The sequence below is a fragment of the Podarcis raffonei genome, chromosome 11 (assembly GCF_027172205.1).
Source record: "Podarcis raffonei isolate rPodRaf1 chromosome 11, rPodRaf1.pri, whole genome shotgun sequence".
Lineage (NCBI taxonomy): Eukaryota > Metazoa > Chordata > Lepidosauria > Squamata > Lacertidae > Podarcis > Podarcis raffonei.
The window spans coordinates 58889516-58913899 of record NC_070612.1 but is presented as its reverse complement, the minus strand read 5'-3'; the positions used below and the strand labels follow the sequence as shown (position 1 = coordinate 58913899).

Sequence of the window (24384 nt, the reverse complement as noted above, 5' to 3'; positions counted from 1 at the left end):
TTCTTATCTCTATGGCGAAAGGAAGTACGGGCGCGACGTCTGCATCCCTTGCGGGGAAGGGAGGGGGGGCAGGCAGGTGCGCGCGCACGATGAGGAGGGGGAATGTTTTGGTCCTGCGCACGCGCAGCAGGCGGGCCGGCGCTTGGGCGTTCTCTCTCTGGTCCGCGCCTGAGAGTGGGAGGGGAAAGCGGGTTCCTTCGGCTGCGCTGCGCGAGGCGAGCGACTCAGGTGAGGCAGCCGCGGGGGGGGGAGGGGAGAAGGTCGACCGCTTCCCTCCCCCCCCCCACCCGCTTTCCCTTTTCAGCCGTTAGGCTCCGAGGCGAGACAGGGAAGGGGCCGTTTCGGGGCCGGGGAGCCTCATTCCGCCGCCCGGCGGAGCAGGTGGGAAGAGGCCCCGCCTCAGGACTGAGGCTGCGGAGGCGTCTCTACTCCAGCCGCCTTGGTCGGCGCGGGGGGGGGGGTCAGCAATTAACACGTCACGGCCAGGTTTTAAAACTGGCTCTCTCTCTCTCCCCCCCCCCCATGATAGTCTGAAAACCACAGTGACAGGACAAATGAGCACAGTTAGGCCCCTTTTCAAATAAAGCCCTTCCACGCCTCTCCCCAGTTCCAAAGGACCAGGTTTGAATGCTCTTTCTTTGTTTCCTTGCAGGTTAAGATCATGGTTATGAAGGCTTCAGTAGAAGATGATGATTCGGGATGGGAGCTCAATATACCTGAGAAGATGGAAAAGAGTAACACGAGCTGGATAGATATCACCCAAGACTTTGAGGACTGCTGTAGAGGTAAATTAACACCCCACCCCCCAAAAAGGTTTTTCTCTGCACAAGTTGATGCCATGCCCTCAAAACGTCTAGAGGGCAGATATGATACAGTCTCTGTAACTGAAAGATATTGTCGTTGTAATATAAAAAAAGGTGGAGTCTGTGTCACATGAACTCTGCTGCTACGCCTGCTGCCTGCCTCTCCTTTGATGGGGAGACATGCCAGGCAGAAACTTAGTGGAGAGTTGTGGACTTGACTTGGACCAGTTTGAAAAGTCCTTCCCATTTCCTCCATTACTCTCCCACCTTATGCGCCAACAATCCACTTTAATTAGTGGCAGCAGCTGCTTTTTGCCACTTGCTGAGATTAGGGGGTTGAAGCCCTCTTGGGGGCTGCCAAGATTTGTTTGTGTGTGTGTACACACACACACACACACACACACACACACACACTAATGGATAGTGGAGAAATCAGGATTTCCCTTTTTTCTTGTGCAGCACAGGTCCAGAGGTTAAAATGGGGTCACTGGCCCAGAGATTTTAAAAAATCAGCCATGCCAAATTCTGTTTCATGCAACCCTCTTTCAAAAATACTATACTGTACTTTCTTCTTGGTTATTCTTATGATAGAGGCATGAATGGCTTACCTTCCTCTTTTTCTGGGAAGGGCAATGTTGACATTAGATGTGTATGTGCTGGACCTGAGCCCTAATTTCGATGAATTGCTCAGTGTATTTTGTTATGATTCTCTAAAACCCTGGATTTTAAAGTTATTTTCAAAATTCTGATTTCTGCTTATTTCTCTTCATCTTTCTACTTATTTCTCTGAGTCCTGCAGCTTAGTTTAAGGAGACAATCAGAAGATTCTACTTCTCTTTTAGATTAACTGCAGTATAGTATGTCTTCCAAATCCTAAACTATGCTTAGTGAAAATAAGCCAGGATTGAAACTCATGTTTTGAACTTGGTTTGTTTCCACTAACCATACGAAGATCAACCATGTAAATTCAGATTATGCAACAAGCTTTGGTAAAGGGCAGTATATAAATGTAAGCCTCATGTTGCTCACAAAGTATGGAGAATGTATGAGCCAAGGTTGGGGAAAGTTAAGCTTGATGTTTTAATACTAAACTGGAGCTGAGCATTATGTCAAAACCAATCCAGTTTATTTTTCTTATTTATTATATATAATAGTTTTTGTGAGTAGTTATGTAAAGTTTTTGAGTTGTTCTTTTTTAATTTCCTTGTAGAATTGAAGTTGGGCGAGTTGCTTCATGACAAACTGTGAGTGAACCATTAAAAACAAGTTCTCATAATGTTTTTCTCGCATCTTAGTCTGAAACAAACACATAGAAGTGTCATCTACTGATTTTTGTGGTGCTTACTCTTAATCATGTGCTCTTGACAAATCTGTTAGCTAGTTAAAGAACATTAATTAACATTGTTTTATGCTATCAATCTGAAAACTGTTTAAAGCAACCTAGAGCTTCAGCATTATGCACACTATGCTCGGGAGGACTTAATTCTGTATAAATATGGTATAGTCATACTTGCAGCCTAATAACCTGCTCAGGAAAAAAAGCTGTTTAGGACTGGGGTATACAGTTCCTATATAAACCAGATTCTTATGCCTCAGCCAGAAACATGCTTAGTCAGAAATAACTATAGGTAGAATATTAATCTCTGGAACTGTTTTAACTGGCCTCTTTCATAATTGTTAATTCTGCTGCTTAGTTAAGTCCTCAATTTCTTAAAGCTTTGAAACCTTAGAAAGCTTGGGCACATAACATACATTTGTAAAAGCTTTGTAAAAGTAGATGAAGATTATAATCATTCAGATTATGGAAAACAATTAAACTCGTGTTCTATATTTCTTACATTTGTTCACTCTATTTTTTTCACTGTGGATATGACAGTCACAATAATTGCAGTCCATCATATATGTATTTTACGCATGCATGGAATGCTTAAGTCTATTAGCAGATTTGATTTCAATGTAAACTCTGACATCTGTGGACACAGATGAAGTCTCCTCCCTGAGAATGCTAATTCCTTTACATCAGTGATAAGAAACCTCTGTGGCCCTCCAGATATTGCTGGGCTACAGTTTCCATCATCTCTGACAATTTGCTGTACTCTTGGGGTTGTTGGGAGATGGAGTCCGACAACATCTGTTGGGCAACAAATTCCTTATCCCTGTATCAGGGAAGCACACTTGCCAGTGTCACGGTGAGACTTACTTCTGTGTAGTCATGAATAGGATTGAATTGCTAAGGTATATCCATAGTAATGAATAATCTTACTGCTTCATTAATTCTGCATTTAGCTGGTAGTTTGCTTCTCAGTGTGCTGAATCTCCCAATTCCTTCCTTTAAAATGTTTTTGAAGACTTCATATATACGTTCTGCATCTTACCAGGGCATCTTACTATTCACTTAATTTAAGGTGACTACTCACCAGTTGCATGATATGAATACATTGTATAAACTCTTTGATTTTATTTCACAGTATTTGGCAGTTATGCTTTGAAACAACTTTTGCCTCATATATGAATTGATTAGTTCCAGCTTAGGTTTTCTTTTCTGTTTGTGTTGCTCTCCTTAGTTTTGGTCTTTTTGAAGCAATGTCTGCTATTGAAATGATGGATCCCAAGATGGATGCTGGTATGATTGGAAACCAAGTTAATCGAAAAGTTCTTAACTTTGAACAAGCTATCAAGGTTGGCACACTTTGTGTTTTTGTCAGCAGCTTGGTGATTCATGAAAATGATTATCATCATTTAATGAACTCTAATATGCTAAACTTCAAATTTAAAGCAGTGTGTAATTTCAAATCTACATGAGTGTAGAACAGCTCTGTTCCATTATTATTATTATTATTATTATTATTATTATTATTATTATATCCCGCCTTTTTCTTCAACAGGGTTTAAAGGCAGCTTAGTACTAAAATAGATACAGTGTAAAACATAGGGGATGGGAAGCAATAATTAAAAAACAATTAAACATCAACTCTCTCTCTCTCTCTCTCTCTGTGTGTGTGTGTGTGTGTGTGTGTGTGTGTGTGTGTGTGTTGATGATGTATTAAAAAATGCAACCATTACAATAAAACTATGCATGGAGGAGAGGTTCTAAGAGAGGAGGCAGAGAGAACTATATGGACTCTTGTTCCATCACACAGCACTACAAACTCAGCAGAAAGCTGCACACTGCTTCTAGAGTCTCACTTCCATTTGTACACATCACTTTCGCGTCCCTGCCCCCATACATAGGCTGATGAAATTTAATTTGCCAATGATGGAAATTCATGTGTGCACTCTCTCTTTTTTAGGATGGTACCATTAAAATTAAAGATTTATCATTACCTGAGTTGATAGGGATCATGGACACTTGTTTTTGCTGCTTGGTAAGAATATTATGTTTTTATGTTTGATTAGTATGAGTACTCCAGGAGTGTTTTGGTAGAAGTTCCCAGTCAAGTTACTAGTTAGAACAGCTTATCAATTTTAACTCTATGGAGTTTCTGGAGATGCAGTTCTAAACACAACTACTAGATTTCTGTTAATGTGGGTGGGATTACTTCTGAGTAGACATGTATAGGAGTGCACTTTGAATTAGGGTCCAGATTAGAGCTATGGTATAGTTCTTCCAGACAAATAATTTTTAAAACATGGCTCAGTTTGCATAATCAAACTTCTGACAAAATGAAAAATGTACAGTATTACATTTCATCCTCCCAGATTTTGTTTCCTTTGCAGAAATAAATTTATGAATGTAAACTAACATTGGGTAAAATCCAGGAAAACCAGCCATGCATCACCCACTATGCTAGTGCATCCTTTGGAGGGAAGGTGAATTCCAAGGCTAGGTAGATTGCAGCCCTTACTGGTGCTCTTGTAGTGAATAAGGCTGTGTTTGGAGATCTGACCTATTTGGCCCTGGTCTGTCTGCCATGCCACAGCCTCCTACATACAAATGCCCTGATAAGAGTAGTGACAATCTTGCAGCTACACTAGTCTTGAATAAACATCCCCTGCACAGATCCTGACTGATGTCTAGATGCTTTCCTGCAGGACATGGTAGTGCGTCCGTTGTTGGGCCAATCACATATGCTGTTTTATACCTCGAGCATATGTGAAAGAGCAAGTGAAAGGTCATTGTCCCTGACTTCCTTTCGATTGCAGTTTTCTGACAGGGCTTCTGTTTTAAGGCCCAGCTTATTGTGGAGTTTTATACCTGGTGAAAATGTGGTAGAGCAAGTTGGAAGGTCATTGGGCCTGAAATCCTTAAGAATGAATGCCATTTTCTGGTAGCACCTCTTACGTTGCCACTCAAAGTTCATTTGTGCATGAAGTTTCTACTCCCTACCTTCTATGACTGCCTAGGATTCCAGATTGTGTCCATGAGCCTTACTACTTTATAGAACCTATTTGGTGCCCAATATTCACTGAAGTATAATGGATGTAAAACACATTAATGACGTAAATCAGAGCATCTTTGTTTTTTCATGCTGTCTGTAGAATGGAGTAGGCAATACTCAAATGAACATTTTCCCACCTCTTTTGGATCGTGGAATTGAAGTTAAATATTTAGTTACTCTTTAGTGAAAAAATATGAATTGAGTAACAAAAAGAATTGAGTAAGCTTGATTTCTTTTTCAGATTACATGGCTGGAAGGCCATTCTTTGGCACAGACAGTATTCACTTGCCTTTATATTCATAATCCAGACTTTATAGAAGATCCTGCCATGAAGGCATTTGCTCTGGGGATCCTCAAAATCTGTGATATTGCTAGAGAAAAAGTAAACAAAGCTGCAGTATTTGAAGAGGTAACTCATTGTTCAGCTGATGATTTCTCCTACCCATTATTAGAAAATACAACTTGCCTTGTACAACTTTTTTTAGTTTGCTGCTGTCTTCCAATTGTAGTTCCTGGTGTTAAACTCATAATTAGTTCTTTATTTCATAATTCTTTATTTCATAAAAAATTATATACCTTTCAATTGGTTTTTTAAATCTCATCGTGGCTTACAAAAAGAATAAACAATGAAATTATAAAAAATTGCGTGGGAAACTGATTTGTTAAACAGGTTCATGGGCAGCAGTGTTTTGTAACACTATGTCAAGCATAGGCAACATGATGCCTTCCAGATGTTCTGGACTACAAGCCCCAGCATCCCTTACCATTAGCCATGCTGGAGTCTGTAGTCCAGAACATCTGGAAGGACACTAGACTGCCTATACATCAGCTATATTATTATTCCAGGAAATTATATATAGCCTAGAATAGTTATCTTTGTTCCCTAGTACTTTGATGGAATGATGATTTTAACATTTTATATTACATTTTACACATCTTGCATTTTTTAAAAGCAATCTACTCAAATTATCTGTAGGCATAGCTTCCACCTAAAACTAGAGCCAGATTTTCAGTGCTTTGTGCATAAAGTTATGAAGGAAGCTGTTGTTGGTAGATACACCTTGATTGTAGCACTTAATTTTTCTTTTTTGTGTTTAGGAAGATTTTCAGTCTATGACGTATGGATTTAAAATGGCGAATAGTGTGACAGATCTTCGCGTTACAGGTAAGAGCTGAAACAATTCGGTCCTTTTTCTGGGAAGAAAGTTGTGCTTCATAGGTTTTAAAGGATAAGATTCTAGTCCTATGCACAGTTACCTAGGATCCAGTTCCATTGAGCTCCATTGAACTTTGACATAAGTACTAATGCTCAGTCATTATGCACAGATTGTACGGTCAAGAAATTAGCTGTATTGAGATGGTCCTCCAAATGTCTTATCAAAGCCAAGCTTGCCATTATGTCCGATCTTGGTTAGGATTATTTGAAATACAATACCTTCAGAATAAGAATGCTGTCACTAAATTAGTGAAGGCAAATCAAAATAATAGATTTAGGGTTCTGAATTTTAAGATTTTAAGGGCTAAGGAACCTATGGCCTTCCAGATGTTGTTAGGTTGCAACTCTGGCCATCATTCTTAATAGTGGGGGCTGATCAAAGTTGTGCTTCAACATCTGGAGGGACACAGGTACCCCCTCCCTGATTTCGTTAGAATGACTGTTGCATGTAGCATGGAAATGTTCACTTAGATACACAAAGGAGTCTGCCAAGTGGCATTTATGCTTCTAAACTGAATTACATTTTTCCAGGTATGTTGAAGGATGTTGAGGATGACATGCAACGGCGAGTTAAGGTATATTTCTTTTATTCCCCCCTTTTTTATTTTATATAGAAATTTGTAGCACAGTTAATGCAAGCTAAATATAGCCCCAAAGTGGTAAAGAGTACAATATAATATAAAACACAGAATCACAAACTTCAAGCTGTAGTTGCTGACTCTTAGTTGATCTGCAATATGATGTAACAATCTGGTGGCTCTTCATAAATTCTGTCATAACAAAACATGTCTTAGGTTCTGACACCAGGACCAGGCTGTATTTATAAATATAGGCCAAATTCACATGTACAAGCACCTGGGAAGGAGATCATGGTGGCTTTGCTCCTTCGTGGTTGTTTTGCTGCTGCACAGGTCTAAGCCATTGTTTTGCTTATTGTGTTATCTGAACCAATCTTTATCTTATGCCTTGTCTTAGTGAATGAGGACATAGAGTGCTCTCATCTAAACAGATTACTAGGAAGGGATAGGTAATGGAAGACTTTATAAACTACTTAATCCAAAAATTTCTAAGCACTGTGTATAAAACAAAGATCTATAAACTATAAATAGAATCAACAGAATCTGAAAAGTGAAATTTGTACATCACTTAATATCCAATTAAATTGTTTCTAATGTGTGTTATTGTAGAGCACTCGAAGTCGACAAGGGGAAGAGAGAGATCCAGAAGTAGAACTTGAAGTAAGGATGGTTGCATGCTATTACAGATTGTTAAAAGGTTACTTGAGCAACTTTTAGTGACCTAGAATATGCTCTAAAATAAAATATTTCTCAAGAAACTACAAGGAATTATGCAAAAAGACCAATCACATAGTTGTTTATTTTTGTTTTGTTTTTTTACAGGGCTTGAATTACGCACCAGATTATCTAGTATCTAAATATACATTAATCGCTTAAGATGCAATAATTTAATCTTATCAGTAATAAAGTCCCAGTATTGGAAAACAACTTTTGTATATATGAGTAGTAAATGTACTTGTAGCATTTTGTCTAAACTTTATTTTTCTGGAAATTTGGAAATAATTAATTTTGGGATTGTTTCCCCCCCCTATAGCATCAACAGTGCTTTGCAGTATTCAGCAGAGTGAAGTTCACCCGAGTATTACTGACTGTATTAATAGCTTTTACCAAAAAAGAGGTATGATTGCTACAGAGTATTGCTGCTTCAAGTGTTAAAGGCAGATGGGTATGTGAAACCTCGCTGTTCAGTGACCCCTTATGGCTGAATAAAGATGCTGGGGCCAAAGAATGGTCGTGCTGGACAGGAGGCTGCTGTCTTCATGTCCTGCTTATGAGCATCCGAGAGGCAGGATGATGGACAAGATGTGCCCTTCATCTGTACCAGTAGCTGTTTTATGCCACACTAATGAAGCCTTTAGGATTACTATCAATTGCAGCATGTATAAAACAGAAGCATAGCTTTAGAGATAAACTTTTACAATTATCTAACATATATAACATTTTTGTTGCATAATTTTATTGCTTTGTTACTTGACCATATGGTAGACATTTATCCGTTGCTCTTGAAATACTGGTGTTATTTTATTGCCTAGTGTCATTCACAGAGATTTTTTAATTGCCTTTTTAAGACTAGTGCAGTTGCAGAAGCTCAGAAGTTGATGACTCAGGCAGCTGACTTGCTTTCTGCTATCCACAATTCTTTACACCATGGCATTCAGGCTCAGAATGACACAACCAAAGGGGGTAAGCAATTATCTTCAGAAGTGTTCTCTGCCTTTGTTCTCTGTTGAGGTATAAAATCACTCAGTGGCCTGTTGCTACTCTCATCTAGGTTGATCTTTTGTCTTGATCTATTACTTTACCTTCTAGTTATTCAATCATAGATGTTTTTATTGAACATCCTTCATAATATGTGGTTGTTCAGCTAATGCAGTCTTGTTCACAGATGCAGAACTCTTGTCCACAGAATGTAAAAGGTTGCAAAATTCTGTGGATTAAGAATCATTCAGACAGCTTCCCATCTTGTAAAACTCCAAAAGCCGCTCTAAATAAATGGGCATTGGAGCTATTTCAAGAAGGAGAAGGTTCACATGTCCTTAGGGAGGTTATTCTAGTGCAAGATTGTGGAAGCTTTTTAGCCCAGTGGGTCAGATTGTTATCTCTCCCACGTCTTGTGGGCCAAGTGTGACAGAGCTGCCCCCCAATCAGTCACCTGTTGGCACAAGGATGTCAGGTGATCTATATTGCTTTTCTTCAGAAACTCCTTTCAAAGCACTATTTTGCTCAGCAATTTGAAAAGGGCTTTTCAGGCACCACTGATTTGCAGTACAAACACCCTGTCTGCTGAACCAGGTTTTAAACTGCCCCACTCCAGATGCTTGCGCTCTGCACACAGGTGGGGTGTGGCAGAGCTTTTGTGGGTATTGGCCAACTTGGCAGCAATCTTTTACCTCATTTGCCCTCGGGATGTTATCAAATGATGCTATACCATGCTTGATGGCATAGACTTCCCACGATACAGTCAGAGATTTGCATAGGTGCTGTGAAAAAGCAATCATCTGGCTCTCATTGATAACAGTTCACTAGCTGTGATTTGATACGTGTGAATCAGTACAAGGTTGTTTCTCAGAACACCCGACTGATGAGTCATAGTGGGCTATGGCCCTCTTAAAAACTCATGGCCAAAATCCAGTCACGTTGCATGTAGCTCTGAGACAGCGTCATCAGCACAAAGTAAAGCATACATTAATACACATAAAATGGTTTCCCTTCTGAGAAGAAAAATGCGCAGTCATAAATCATAGTCACTTATTGATATATTGGGTTTTTTGCAGGTACACTACTGCTCAAAGCAGTTTGCAAAAAAAAAAGAATCTGTCTAAATACAACAGTACAAATAATCATAATGCATAATAGCAATTACAATGCCACTAACAAGTCTAAATTACCTTGAGCATATTATTTTTCTAATATTCATTTTAAATTGCTTAATTGACAAGATGAAATTGCTTAATATTTTGAATGCCTTGTTTTCCCCCCACCCTAATTCCCCCCCCCCAGATGAAGTAACTAGTGTATGATACAGCACTTAATTGGGATTAAGAATAGTAATTGAACGTTTGTCTTTCTTTTTTTATTAGATCATCCTATTATGATGGGTTTTGAACCCCTTGTTAATCAGAGATTGCTTCCTCCAACTTTTCCTCGATATGCAAAAATTATTAAAAGGGAAGAAATGGTCAACTATTTTTCAAAACTTATAGACCGAATAAAAACTGTCTGTGAAGTTGTCAATTTAACTAATTTGCACTGCATACTGGTAAGTATCAACACTGTTAGCTTTTTGTTCATAGGGACATAAGAGAATGTTACTTGAATAGCTCCCGGGACTTGTGCACAAATATCGGCATACTTTTTCTTTGATTTTACTTCTTGTTGTTTCACATATGGAATAAATGTAGAGGAAACTTAGACTATAAAACTTTGATGAAAACTAGGGAGAGAATCTTGGTGTGAAAACTGGGGTGTATTCAGTGGAGGCAGACATCAGCATTTCTTCTCACAGAAGGCAAGTTTTTGCTGATTTCCCCACCACCACCCACGGCAGTCCACCTTGTTATATTTGTTATACAAATTCCCCCCCCCCCAACCCTCAGTAGCAGCTTTTCAAGGGGTGCAGGGAGTGTGGCTGCAGTATGTAGGGAGGATCTGTGACAACGATGTTGGGAATCTGAGGTGAGATGCCCAGGCAGTGGAAGTTGCCCTCAGTGCCAGTCATCATACAGAAGTTGCTTAAGGTCCAAAAGAGTTTACAGCTGCAGAAGATAAGGCTTCAGTAATTTAGTTTTGAACACTGATACAGTCATACCTTGGGTTACAGACGCTTCAGGTTGCATTTTTTCAGGTTACGGACCGCCGAAACCCGGAAGTACCGGAACGGGTTACTTCCAGGTTTTGGCGGTCGCGCATGTGCAGAAGTGCTAAATTGCGCAGAAGCGCCGAATCGCTACCAATGCGTGCGCAGACGCGCTGTTGCGGGTTGCGAACGCTGCAGGTTGCGAACATGCATCCCGCACAGATCACATTCACAACCTGAGCGTCCACTGTGTATTCATACAGCTGGTAGTAGTAGTAGTAATAATAATAATTAATAATAATTTATTATTTATACCCCGCCCATCTGGCTGAGTCTCCCCAGCCACTCTGGGCAGCTCCCAATCAAGTGTTAAAAACAATTCAGCATTAAATATTAAAAACTTCCTTAAACAGGGCTGCCTTCAGATGTCTTTTAAAAATAGGATAGCTGCTTATTTCCTTGACATCTGATGGGAGGGCATTCCGCAGGGCGGGCGCCACTACCGAGAAGGCCCTCTGTCTGCTTCCTTGTAACCTCACTTCTCGCAATAAGGGAACCACCAGAAGGCCCTCGGCGCTGCATCTCAGTGTCCGGGCTGAACGATGGGGGTGGAGACACTCCTTCAGGTATTTGCAGATACAGATATATACAAGTTCAAAGTATTTATGTTGCTCCAGCAATTCAAGATGTAACACAGACTTCACCTCACTTCTCACGGTTGACCCTGACACACTAGGACAGACTCCGACACAGACAGCACAAGACCCCAGACACAATGAGCTCAGGTCGGCACTGGACCATTGTCATAGCAACTGGCTTGGCTGACCTTGGACCTGTTGGCTTATCTCATACATGGGGTGATTTGTGCTCATGAAGGAAATTAAGCCCTTCCTCCATGTCCAGTTCCTCCAACAAATTGGGTGTCCAGTCTTGCGCAGACAGAAGTGCTTCCACTTTGTGCCACTGCTGGCTACAACCCTACAGTTAATGCAGAACTCAGGGAAGTTTTTATTTTTCTTCTCATTCTATCTGTCAAAAAATTCTCCATACCAAATGGAGATAGTAAAACTCAGCCAACTCTCTCACTGTGTCTTAGAGAACCAATACCCCTCTCCCTTTCAACACTTTAATGGTATCTACCTCAGCAAAGTGGTCAAGGAGTAGACAAACAAATCAAATTATAGGCATTTAGGAGGTTATTATGGAGAGTCCTTTCTAATGGACTCATATGTTCACTGGAAAGCTGAATTTTATTTCTTCATGGTGTAAATCTTTGTGTTATGCTAATCATAATTTTCCTCACATTCTGTTTATAAATTAGGATTTTTTCTGTGAATTTAGTGAACAGTCACCTTGCGTTCTTTCAAGATCATTGTTACAGGCAAGTAGAATACAGAAAATACGTTTTAGGTGTGTGAAGTCACTGTGTGAAGTAACAAATTTACTGTTTGTTGCAGACTACTTTTCTTGTGGATAACAAAAAGGTATTTGGTACTCATCTCATGCAAGATATGGTGAAAGATGCCCTGCGATCTTTTGTCAGTCCTCCAGTACTTTCACCTAAGTGAGTAACAAAATCTAGTTTTGAGATTATTATATGCATGTTTACCTCATTTCTCATTATTTAACAAACTCACACAGCATCTGACTAGATTCAGTTAAATGAAAATTGTTCATGCTTTGGGTCCTATAAAAGGCAATTATTTGCAGGCTGTGATACCAGAATGGGACTTAGATGCTACCTTCTACTGCATTGTAACTCTGTACGTGAATAATGGCCGATCATTTGCCTCTCCTTGAATGTCTGTAAGTAGGCCAAAAGGAGGTGATATTTATCTTCCTCATCAGGCAGTCCAGCATGACTGCAGTTGTTCCCATGTAATGCCAAACTTTTAAAGAGGAACACAAAAATGTTAGATGTAAATCTGCAAGGAACGCTTAGAACCTAAAATATGTTTATCTATTTTCCCATTCAGGATCATGCAGCTTTTTATACTATCAGCTGCTTCATAAGAATGGAGTCCCTAATGAACACAATCTCTCACTAGTTTTCAATGCTTTTGGTTTACACATCCCCTTAGAAACAGTTCTGAGATCAATATGGCACAGCCATATTCAGGATGGTAAGCCAACCCCTTGATTTTACAACACTGCAGGATTTTCACTTAGAACAATTTTGTCCCTTCTCTCTTAGATGTTGTCTATATAATAACCACCAGGCTAAGGACTACATTGACTCCTTTGTCACGCACTGTGTTCGAGTGAGTATTGATGGCATTACAGCATATCTAAACACTTGTGCACATTAAGTATAAAAGATGGTATATTTTCATGTAAAAAGAGGACTGTTGGACCAAATGTTCATCTAGTCCATCATTCTATTCCTACAATGGCCAACCAGATGGCTATGAGGAGCCCACAAACAGGAGGGCGGTACTACTCTTTCGCTTGCATTCCCCAGCCATTGGCATTTGGGGGCAGGCTGCTTCTGCTCCGAGAGGTAGTGCATGACTACCATGACCAGTAGCGTTTGATGGTCTTAAGTGGCATGCATTGTCTAGTCCTCTTTTTAAACTTTCCAAGTTGGTAGCCGTTGCTACATCATGTCATAGGGAATCCCATAGCCTATGCGCTATGTAAAGAAGTACAGTGGTACCTCCGGTTGTGAACGGGATCCATTCTGGAGCTCCGGTTGGATCCCGAGGTTTCCGCAACCGGAGGGACTGCTTCTGTGCATGCACGCACGGCAAAACACTTCCAGGTTTGCCACATTCACAACCTGAAGTTTAAGTTATCAAAGGGTAACATAAGCCAAGATACTACTGTACTTCCCTGGTCATTCCTGAATCCCTTCTGTGACACTGGGGGTTGATATTATGACAGAGGGAGAAAAACGTCTACGTGAGGACCATGATTTATAATATAACTCCTTGGGAAAGGAGGAAGCCCAGCCTGAAGTTTTGGTTTCAGTAAGTTTTGTCCCCATGGCAGAAGTAAATGGAGAAATTCTGGATTTTACTGTAGCTGTGATTGAGTAGCAAGTGTCGCCTGCCCCCAGCACAGATTACTCTCCTCTTCCTTGAGTTTCTTCAGTTTATCTGCCTGTAGGGATTGAAGTTACTTACACTTTGCAAGCTTGGATGAAGCAGTTGAGGCAGCAAAAGATAAAGTACAGAGATAGTTTGGATGGGCATTCTAAGTCACCTCACCTTGTTTTTGTGTAAAACAGACCTACCTCAGTCCGATGCTTCCCCTGCAAGCAGCATCTCATTGGGTCCTCAGGCACCTGATTAGGCTTTAGCGCTCCACCCAAATTGCAAGGTTCTATGGGAAAAGATAGTATCTATGAAGCAGAACTCTTAAGGGTGCAGAGATCTCTGTGATGGAGACCTTAAAATACTTAGGAAATGTTCAGAACATTCTCTATCGCCTACTCTTCCTCCACCCCCAATAAATAGGAAAGAAAGAGGACTGACTCCTCATCCTTCTGAAGGCTCCTTCTCCCTCTTTACAGACTGTCCCTCAATGCCTGCTAAGGGCACTGGGACCCTTGCTATTCCTGCCCCACGGAGGATTAGATGAAAGAGCTATTGGGGTCAGATCAACCTTTAGAAGCAAGCTTTGTCCTTGTTTGATGATGGATAGAATGTTAACGTTTTAAAAGGCTTGGAGAGATCTAAGCAGAGGTTTCCATAGTCTGCATGCTGAAGAGCAATTCTAACACAAATGTTGAGCCTCCAGCTTTTACCATATAAGGCAGTGGTAGCAAGCTTTTACTTTGTTACTGCATCATTCTACTGAATCAGTGAAGTTAAATATCAGGCAGCGGGGGATAAGAAACTGGCACCCACCTTAATCAAGATGTCACTAGTAGCAATATCTATCACAAAGCTTATAACTGGCTCAGACTCTGAATCACTGATCCCCTCATCTCATACTGTCTTTGGTGAACCTCCCAACAACTAATCATGGACCTGTCAGAGAAAAAGAAAAAGTTTCTGCCAAATCCTACTTTTTATCCCTGTGATTTCTTTGCTAGACACATGCAGAAGTTGTATCAAGTGTGTCCAGTTGCATCTAAAGCATCGTCTTTGAAATGAGTGGCATCTTTCTACACCTGTTTGTTTTAGCAATATGCAGGATGTGTTTGGTTCTGTGTTGTCCAACCAGCACATAGACTTAGATAAATAGCACCCTGACTGCCTTAAGTCAGCACTGCAATTGAGCCAAGACCTCAGCCAGGTTTCCTTTGTTGGTGTTTCAAAAGGGCCACGTTGGGCACTGATGGGCACAAACAAAGTGTCAGGCTACCTCTAGTTAACTTAAGGAACAGCCTTATGATGTGTAATGCAAATAAAGTCTAGGGTGTGAAAATGAAGTACAAGTCTAAAAATTCACCAGACTTTCTTTTTCCCCAGCCATTCTGTAGTTTGATTCAGATTCATGGGCACAACAGGGCTCGTCAGAGAGATAAACTTGGCCATATTCTCGAGGAATTTGCTACTTTGCAAGATGAGGTAATTCAGAGGGAGACACAATACTGTGCAGAGCATAAGATCATGAACAGTGCTTTGTGTTTTCTATCCTTCCCCCACAACAGCTCTTGTAACGGTCAAATGTGTAAGGTGTGCAGTCAGCATTAGAACCTTGGACAGAGTTTCTAATGGCCAAGCCTATCTGCTGCTGCTATTCCTTCCTCGTGCCTCCAAGACCCCATTTGCAGGCTTGCTTTCTTGTACTTTCCTTGCTGTTTCAAAAAGCACTTAAATTTAATCCAAATTTCATTGTCCAGGAATATTTACCTTTAACTTTTGGGGGAAAATTTTTTTCTTTACACATGGCCATACTATGTTTTATTGACAAGTGCTTTATCTCCTTAAAATGATGTGGCATTTACACAGGTGTATTAAAGTAGAGAATATGCACTGGGATTAGTGAAAGGAAAAGCATTTCACAGTGGGAAAATGCTGATTATAGTGGTTAAGAAATGTCTAGGTTACACAAAAAAATTAATGTGCCTAAGAAGCAAATTTCTGGGGTGTGACATTCTCTGGGAAACAGAGTGCTTAATTTAATATAAATTAGAATATTTTGAGCATGACCTACTACTCCTTTGAACACTTCTTCAATTTTGCTGTTTCAAATATATGACATTGTTGTCATCTAGCTTCCAGCTCTGGATCTGGAATGTGACTGCAGGCATAAATCGTGACTCTTGTCAATATTGTTTGGCAATTTACAGACGTGATACTTGAGCATAACGCCACTTTTTTCAACTTGTTAGGCAGAAAAAGTGGACGCAGCACTTCACAGTATGCTGCTGAAACAAGAACCCCAAAGGCAGCACTTGGCCTGCTTGGGCACCTGGGTCCTTTACCATAACCTTCGCATCATGATACAGTATCTTCTGAGTGGGTTTGAACTGGAACTCTACAGTATGCACGAATACTACTACATATATTGGTAAGAGGAACAAATTACTTGGGAGCAGGGAGGAGATATTGTTGTCCGTAAAATACAATGCATTCTGTAGCAGAATAGGCAGTGTACCATAAGTGCATTCTTTGAACTGCTATTTATACTGCACAAGATTTGCAAGAATTTACCGTAAATTGCAAGGATGTTTGTTGTAGGGCTGGGCAATATCTGGTTTTTAACATTGTGATATATCGTCAGGTAAATACAACAATAGGCTGATGTATCATGATGTTTGAAATGCATCTCATCAGCTTCTTCCTCCCCGCCTTACAGTAGGAAGAAGCAGCCAAGATACATCGCCCAGCCAAGCCCCAGTACCTCTCCAACTTGTGTGTGAGCCAGAGGGACATTTTTGAACTGCTCAGCTGAGGCATGGAAGCCTTTCTGTGCCTCAGTTGCACTAGTAGTGTGATAGCTAGAGGAAAGATCCTGCTCTGTGCCTGCTTTGTGGTTTGCTGCCCGCTGCAGGAGGCAGAGGAGAGCTGGACCGGTTAACAGACAAGCGCATTCTCTGGCTTCAAGCAGTTTATTGTGAGGGCAAATATTTTGAACTGGTTTATCACAATATGGACTCAAAACTAGTTTTCAACAATCTGTCACCATATTGCCAAGGCCTGGTGTGTTGCTTATACTGAAAACCTGTTTTTGTATTTAAGGCATTTATAATGGTGCTTTTCAGCTACTCAAGAATGTGGTCTTGGCCATCCCAGAAACGTAACCAAACTTCGCCTAAATTTTGTACTGTTTTCTGCTGTAGGTATCTCTCTGAGTTTCTCTATGCATGGCTAATGTCAACACTCAGCCGTGCTGATAGCTCTCAAATGGCAGAAGAAAGAATAATGGAAGAGCAGCAGAAAGGCCGGAGTAATAAGAAAACCAAGAAAAAGAAAAAAGGTATAGCTGCTTTTCAAATACCTTGAAATTGATGTTTTTCCTGTGTTCAGCCATCTAAATAAGGTTCAATAGGTATTTCACTTATCTTCATATAGTATGAGTAATGTTTGTTGTTAACAATTTTAAAATGTAGATTCATAAGACTGTTATCTGTGACTGAATAATGAAACTGAATGATGAAATTGAATATAACTATTTATAGTTACTTTCCAAAATGGGTAACCACTGAATAAAGTGTTTTATTCTCTGTAGTCTAGGGATTACGGAACTAGATCTCGCCAGTAGGCCAGATCCTATTTCCCCTACTACCCAACCCCCAGGTCAGATTTGGCAAGTGCGTGGGGGAGTCCATCTGTTAATCACCTGATTGAATCCCCTGTGATTGAAACCTTACTAATTGGCTGAACATTGGTGCTTCACTTTTATTGTTGGGTAATAAAACTCCTAATTCATCTATTTATCATCCTATTTTAGTTCTTTATACAGCAACAGTTCTTCTGCCCCTGAGAAGTCGAAGCATGATTTTTGTTATGGCTACATGAATCTTGTAGTTAATTTTGGGTTTTGCAGGGTAGTAGGTCTGTCACTTGCAAAAACTGCCATAGTTGTTTACATCCTGGCTTTTTTCATTCTGGTGAAATCAACATTACATGGTAAATATTTCTGTATACGGAATTTGCAGCTCGTCCTCTGAGCAGAGAGATCACCATGAGCCAAGCCTATCAAAACATGTGTGCTGGAATGTATAAGGTGAGTGGTGTCTTGTGGATTGTGATTGTAAAGATAACTTTTTTTAAAAAAAGAAAAGGAATTTGGATACTTTTCAGAAATAAGGCAAGAAAACTGTACTTGAACACTCCTAAATGACTGCATGTTTTCCTAAGTAATGCTTTGTGTAGGAACAGTGCAAACATAACTTAACTATGAAACAATTTCAGTTGTTGGCTAAATTGGATCCCAGACTAGTTAGTATCGCTCTTTCAGCTCAAAAGCTAGCTATGGGTTGGGCTTGGCAGGGGAATTTCTGGTGCTGGGAGGGAGAGAGCATGTGATCCTATAGTTTAAGAATGAGCAGTGTTATGTCTGCATTCCGTGACACTTTTCCAAATGAGTTAGTGTGTGGATAGAACTATAGTCAGTGTGTTGTGGTGTTAAAAACAAAGATTATGATCCAAAGAAACTGTGTTTGTCCTCACTTAAGATGGGATGCATTTTATATGCCAGATAGTACCTAAGGAAGTGTTGGCATTCTTTTTGTTTTGTTTTGTGATGACAAAGCAGAACTAGCACACACAGATTGTTCTGTACAACTTGTATCAGAAATTCCTCTCCTTTATACTGGCATAATTTGTTTCTAAGGTGTGAGGCTACTGGAATCAGTTTGGCAGATTGGTAAATACTTTTCAGTTGTAACACCCCTTTCAAGAGACCAATGAGTGGAAACCATATGTGTCACATTTCATTGTGTTGCAGCTACATTTATTTTTCCTCTGGCCTCTTTCTGGAGTCACTTGTGTCTGTATGTGCACCAGTGCTTCTGTTGCTGATACAGTGGTACCTCAGGTTACATATGCTTCAGGTTACAGACTCCGCTAATCCAGAAATATTACCTCGGGTTAAGAACTTTGTTTCAGGATAAGAACAGAAATCGTGCAGCGGCGGCGCAGCGGCAGCAGGAGGCCCCATTAGCTAAAGTTGTGCTTCAGGTTAAGAACAGACCTCCAGAACGAATTAAGTTATTAACCCGAGGTACCCCTGTACATTGCAATAAGCAGATTTCTCATTCTGTGTGTTTCTCTTCCCTGTCCCTGTTTCTCCTGAAGACTATGATTGCTTTTGATATGGATGGCAAAGTGAGAAAGCCGAAGTTTGAGCTTGATAGTGAGCAAGTTCGGTACGAGCACAGGTTTGCCCCTTTCAACAGTGTCATCACGCCACCACCCGTACACTATTTGCAGTTCAAGGTGAGCCACAAGAACATTACAGGACGTGTGTATATTATATGGTTTCTTTTCCCTTCCTCTTGGATCTTTACCAGTTTGATGGGTTTCCCTCCATTGTAATGGAGGCAGGCAACACTCTGTTCAGTAAGCAGGGCATATCCCAAGGTTCCTTCTTTATTTGCCTGCCTACCTTGGGGAGCATGCCATAGTTAAAACCAAAGCACATGAAATAAAAAGCCATTTCCCCAAGTGTTCATTAGTTGCAAAACATTAAATCTTTTTAAATTATTTAATAGATCGCCTTTTATCCAATTACAAAATTATACAAGGAAGAACTAGGGAGTAAATGTGTAGAAACTATTTTGCTTCATTGTGCTGTCACCTCTGTGCCTCTAAAGTGTAGCCTCATTCAAAAGAAGGATCTTTCTGGGGGATTTTGGCTATTCTTAAAGGATGCTTATTTTTCTCTCATTTAGGAAATGTCTGACCTAAACAAATACAGTCCTCCACCTCAGTCCTCTGATCTCTACATGGCTGCTAGCAAACACTTTCAGCAAGCTAAAATGATCCTGGAAAATATCCCTAACCCAGACCATGAGGTGAGATCCTTTCTAACATATTGCTAAGAATTGGCTGTATAAATTGCTGGCATTTGATTGGGGTGTTTTTTAAACGGAGAACATTTAACGTTGCTTCAGTTACAGAATTGGAATTATCTCGGTATACAAATAGTATTGAAGTTTGCAAAATACATTCAGTGTCCCCAACTCTGCTAGTATATATCCTTATTAGCATCAAATGTATCTCCCATGCCCTAAAATACCTGAAGTCTGTTTGAGTTTATGGTGGATGGAGATTCCTCTTTTAGGTTTCCCTTCAGGTGGCAAATGGATTTTAGGATCTGCTTTGAACTAACAAAAGTACCTTTTCTTCTTACCCCATCTTCCAAAATCTTATATCCAAGTCTATAGAGTAGCAGCTGCAGCTGTTTTGGTTTGGCTGATGACAGGTCTTGATGAGGTTCCATGTTTTGAAACTCATTTTACAGAAGTCCCCTTCCTCTTAAATTCAGCAATGGTTTGCTGATCTACTCCTATTCCTGAATTGGAGGATAAAGATTCTGTTGGCCTTACTGTTCAGTGGTGGTGCTCAGCTCTCTTCAGACTTCCTTTTTTTAGATGGCCGTTTCTACATGTGCTTATGGATTTCTTCGAGCCCTGACAGTCAAATGAGGTGTTGATTAGCTAGCTGTTTTAGGACAATCAGCTGTACTTTATTCACTGCCTTCACAACTTAAGTTCACTTTGGGATTTGGGTTAGAGGATCAACTCATCTCCCCATGTGTTTGTTGAATGAATGAATGAATGAATTAGGGTTTGTATTTTAAGTGCTTTTCCTTTAAAAGCTATTTGCCATATTCTAGCACATTAGGTACATTTCAGCCCCACTGACTTCAGTTTGACGTTAGTATGCATTCAAATTTTAACTGCATTTAAATCAGTTTGACTTAATACTTAATATAACTTGAAAGCAAAGTGTTGGTGTTTGCGTAAAGTTTTGCTGCTTTTTAAATAATACAAAAAACGAATACAGTAAACACTGCAAGTGCCATTTTATTGTGAATTCAGTTCTTCTTTTTTCTGTCTGTGAACTATATCAAACTTTAATATTTCTGTTTAGGTCAACAGAATTCTTAAAGTTGCTAAGCCCAATATTGTGGTCATGAAGCTGCTGGCAGGAGGTCACAAAAAGGATTCTAAAGTAAGCAGATTGTTGCTAAATTAATATCACTGCTTTTGAAACGTAGCATTGGACTATCAGAAGGGGTAGATGTATTGCAAATACGTTACATGCTAGCAGGCCGTGATTAAAGAGTATATTTTTAATGGCACACTCAAGAATTGGTGCATAGTTTCAGTTAAAATGGCAGATAACAAACTATATTGGTGGGGCATGTTGCTGTAACTACTTAATAGTATAATATTTAATACATTTATTCTAAAGGACATTGTGCTATGTTGTAATACAGTGGTACCTCGGGTTACATACACTTCAGGTTACATACGCTTCAGATTACAGACTCTGCTAACCCAGAAATAGTGCTTCAGGTTAAGAACTTTGCTTCAGGATGAGAACAGAAATCTTGTTCCGGCGGCGTGGCAGCAGCAGGAGGCCCCATTAGCTAAAGTGGTGCTTCAGGTTAAGAACAGTTTCAGGTTAAGTACGGACCTCTGGAACGAATTAAGTACTTAACCCGAGGTACCACTGTACCTTAAAAGTCTTGGTTGAGCTGCAGCCCTTTACCAAAATACTTGAGAATAAGCCCCATTGAACTCCATGTCCTGATTCGTACATAACACCAACCCACCAGTTTTGGGGGTGGCGCTGTGGGTTAAACCACAGAGCCTAGGACTTGCCAATCAGAAGGTTGGCAGTTCGAATCCCCGTGACGGGGTGAGCTCCCATTGCTCAGTCCCAGCTCCTGCCAACCTAGCAGTTCGAAAGCATGTCAAAGTGCAAGTAGATAAATAGGTACCGCTCTGGCGGGAAGGTAAACGGCGTTTCCGTGCGCTGCTCTGGTTTGCTAGAAGTGGCTTAGTCATGCTGGCCACATGACCCAGAAGCTGTACACTGGCTCCCTCGGCCAATAAAGCAAGATGAGCGCCGCAACCACAGAGTCATCCGTGACTGGACCTAATGGTCAAGGGTCCCTTTACCTTTACTTTCCTAAGTGAACACACCCGATCTCCACTTCCCAGACTAGTGTGCAGATTGGAATGTAGTTCTCTGTAGGAATCTCACACCGTATTTTTATGAAGTGGTTGAGGGCTGATTTCAGTGCTTTTTGTTCTTTTAAAAGATACTAGCTGCCTTGCACAGCTCAAAAACATAGCTCCCACCACTCAGGGTGAAAATAAAGCTGTCATTGGAGTGGCAAGTCATGAGGATAAGACATCCCTCCCAGAGACTTGTATAGAGGAAAGAATGGCTTTTTTCCACGCATTGTCCTTGAAAGCCTCCCAGGATCATGGTATGAGTGAAAATGACAGCTCCATAGCTGTCAACGTTTCCCTTTTTTTTAAAGGGAAATTCCCTTATTCTGAATAGGATTCCTCACAAGAAAAGGGAAAAGTTGACAGCTATGGACAGCTCAGTGGGTTTATCATGAGCTGCTATTCCCAGAGCCAGTTTCGACCCCATTTTCAAAATGTGTGGCAGCAGCTGCGCTTTAGTCACTCCAGGCAGTTTGCGCCTATGAAATGGGAAAAAATAAAGCCATCCCTTATATTGCAAGTACTTTGAAGACCCCCAAAGCAAACCCTAACCCCCCCCCAAAAAAAAATCAGTCTGCACACAATCAGGATGTATTCAAAAGGCACATGAAATGGATAAAGACTGGCCCATCCATCCCTAGTCCGATATAGTGCACTTGGCAGCGTATCTAATTTTTGCGTAAGTTCTGTATGGTTTGTGTCTGGAAGAGATGGTAAAGAGTGCTTTGTCTCACCTTTTTGCTGTTCATCTTCAGGGTTTTCTCACTCTTGGAATCCAAAATGCTTAATTAAGGAGTCATTTGGACATCCTTTAAAGTATCTTTCAATGCTTTTTCTTCTAGGTTCCGCCAGAATTTGACTTCTCCCCTCACAGATACTTCCCAGTGGTGAAGCTTATTTGAGGCAAAGGATTAGAAGAACAAACAATCTATAATATGTACAACAGAGCTGCTTTGGGAGGCTTTTATACTGTGCTCAAAAGGGACATGATTCACTTGGACAAAAGTACTGTTGTATTGGGAGTAGCTTTATTTTGGCTTCCACACAGCCTGAGTGACAACTGCTGTTTTAAAGTGGTTTGTGTAATGTTTTACCCTTGGGCCTGATTTTAACAACTTCATTGTTAAAGCATTGTATGTTTTGGTTTTACTTCAGTTTTACCCATAAATCATTTTTATGAATGGCTTTTGAATATTTGTCAGCATTTCAGAACACACTTGCCCACTTCAAAGGTACCCTGCAGTAAGGGAGCGGTTATATTTTGATGACTAAAAAGCAGAACTCGCCTCTGAAGGAACAGTGGTAGGCTCTGCGGATGTGCTGCATGTTTTCATTAGACCACATATGAAATGTTCTTAACTTACACACACACACAAAAGTGTATTGGAGTTTTGCTAAGAAATAATTTGGAAGGCATATCCTTTTAGAGTGCAAAATCTTCAAAAGAAGGGGGTGAAATTTCTGGCCACTGGTTGAGTATTCTAGACAGATGTCTTTGGATTTAATTGCTGAGAGTTTGCATTCAGGACTTGACATTATTTGGCAAGCCTTTATACATACATGGTTGCACCTTTCTCTCCATTTTTTTTAAAGGCTGCCCTATACCAAGTTATTTCCGTAAATTGTAAGACTTAAAATGATTTGGACCACTTTTATTTGGTTAGCTAAATGTTCTGTGCACTATTGTCATATTTTAGTTTTTGAAGCATAATACAGTTGAGGGTTTGGGATTTTTTTTTTGTTTACACGTTTGAAGTATCAGCTAAACAGCTGTAAACAGCACCATTAAAGGTAAGGATATGTCTATGCAAATAAAGAGCCAGCTAGTTTCATGGAATGTTCTGTAGAATACATGTTTCCTTCTTCATAGCTTAAATAGGAGACCTAGACACACTGTATAGTACATTTTGTTTCCCCTTGAAGTATGTTTTACTTGGAATAAGATACCATCAACCAGGCTATTTGGGTTTTTTTACTCTTTAATTTAATTCACCATTGATCGAAATAGGTTTTCATTTCACAAAGACTAGGCTGTTTTATTGACGTAATCAAAATCAGCTACGTAATGGCATATCTAATTGGTTAGCCTTGTGCTTATGCCACAAGTGGAAGGTAATTGCAAAAGAAAGGAGGCCATTTTTGTTATTACCATCAAGCATCCCCAAGACAGTTCTGGAAGGTTAGGGGATTCTCCAGAGATTTTCAATAGCTGGAGGGAGGGGTTAGGATTTGGGTGGGGGTATCCACCCCCTGCCTCAAAAGTGCTTGTGCAAGGGCACCAACTGGATATAACCATTAGCTGATAAACATGAAAAAAGATTATGGAGCAACAAACTTGTACCACATTTACTATGTGCCTGTTATTTTTAAGGGTCACCACTACGGTCAAGGATGAATTTCAACAGGTATAAAGTTCTATGACCCTATACTGATTCCACTTCAGTACCATGCTCTTTCCGATTTGTGTGATAAGATTAGAGTACTGAGATTTGTTTTACATTAAGATACTTCGTAAGAAATAGT

General features: G+C 40.2%; 1 protein-coding gene across 4 annotated transcripts; it reads left to right on the top strand.

The window, feature by feature from the left end:
- NAA35 (N-alpha-acetyltransferase 35, NatC auxiliary subunit) lies at nucleotides 1-23042 on the top strand. 4 transcript variants are annotated; one of them, XM_053408879.1, is made up of 23 exons: nucleotides 1-24; nucleotides 653-785; nucleotides 2014-2047; nucleotides 3368-3482; nucleotides 4094-4168; nucleotides 5424-5591; nucleotides 6281-6347; nucleotides 6930-6973; nucleotides 7586-7636; nucleotides 8010-8093; nucleotides 8545-8659; nucleotides 10057-10235; nucleotides 12094-12153; nucleotides 12230-12336; nucleotides 12967-13033; nucleotides 15191-15289; nucleotides 16057-16235; nucleotides 17008-17144; nucleotides 17827-17894; nucleotides 18968-19108; nucleotides 19564-19686; nucleotides 20768-20848; nucleotides 22704-23042. In XM_053408879.1, the coding sequence occupies exons 2-23, from the start codon at nucleotides 662-664 to the stop codon at nucleotides 22761-22763; spliced, it is 2178 nt and encodes a 725-aa protein (XP_053264854.1). In that variant the 5' UTR covers nucleotides 1-24; nucleotides 653-661; the 3' UTR covers nucleotides 22764-23042. The 4 variants fall into 4 exon arrangements, with proteins under 4 accessions (XP_053264854.1, XP_053264852.1, XP_053264856.1 ...); XM_053408877.1 differs by lacking the exon at nucleotides 1-24 and adding an exon at nucleotides 110-228; XM_053408878.1 differs by lacking the exon at nucleotides 1-24 and adding an exon at nucleotides 315-381.
- Nucleotides 23043-24384: the final 1342 nt, after the last annotated feature.

Coding starts and splice junctions, on each gene's coding strand:
- NAA35 (XM_053408879.1), top strand. CDS start 662: ATGGTTATGAAGGCTTCAGTAGAAGATGATGATTCGGGATGGGAGCTC. Junction 16,236..17,007: donor GAATACTACTACATATATTG/GTAAGAGGAACA, acceptor TTTCTGCTGTAG/GTATCTCTCTGAGTTTCTCT. Junction 17,145..17,826: donor AACCAAGAAAAAGAAAAAAG/GTATAGCTGCTT, acceptor CGGAATTTGCAG/CTCGTCCTCTGAGCAGAGAG.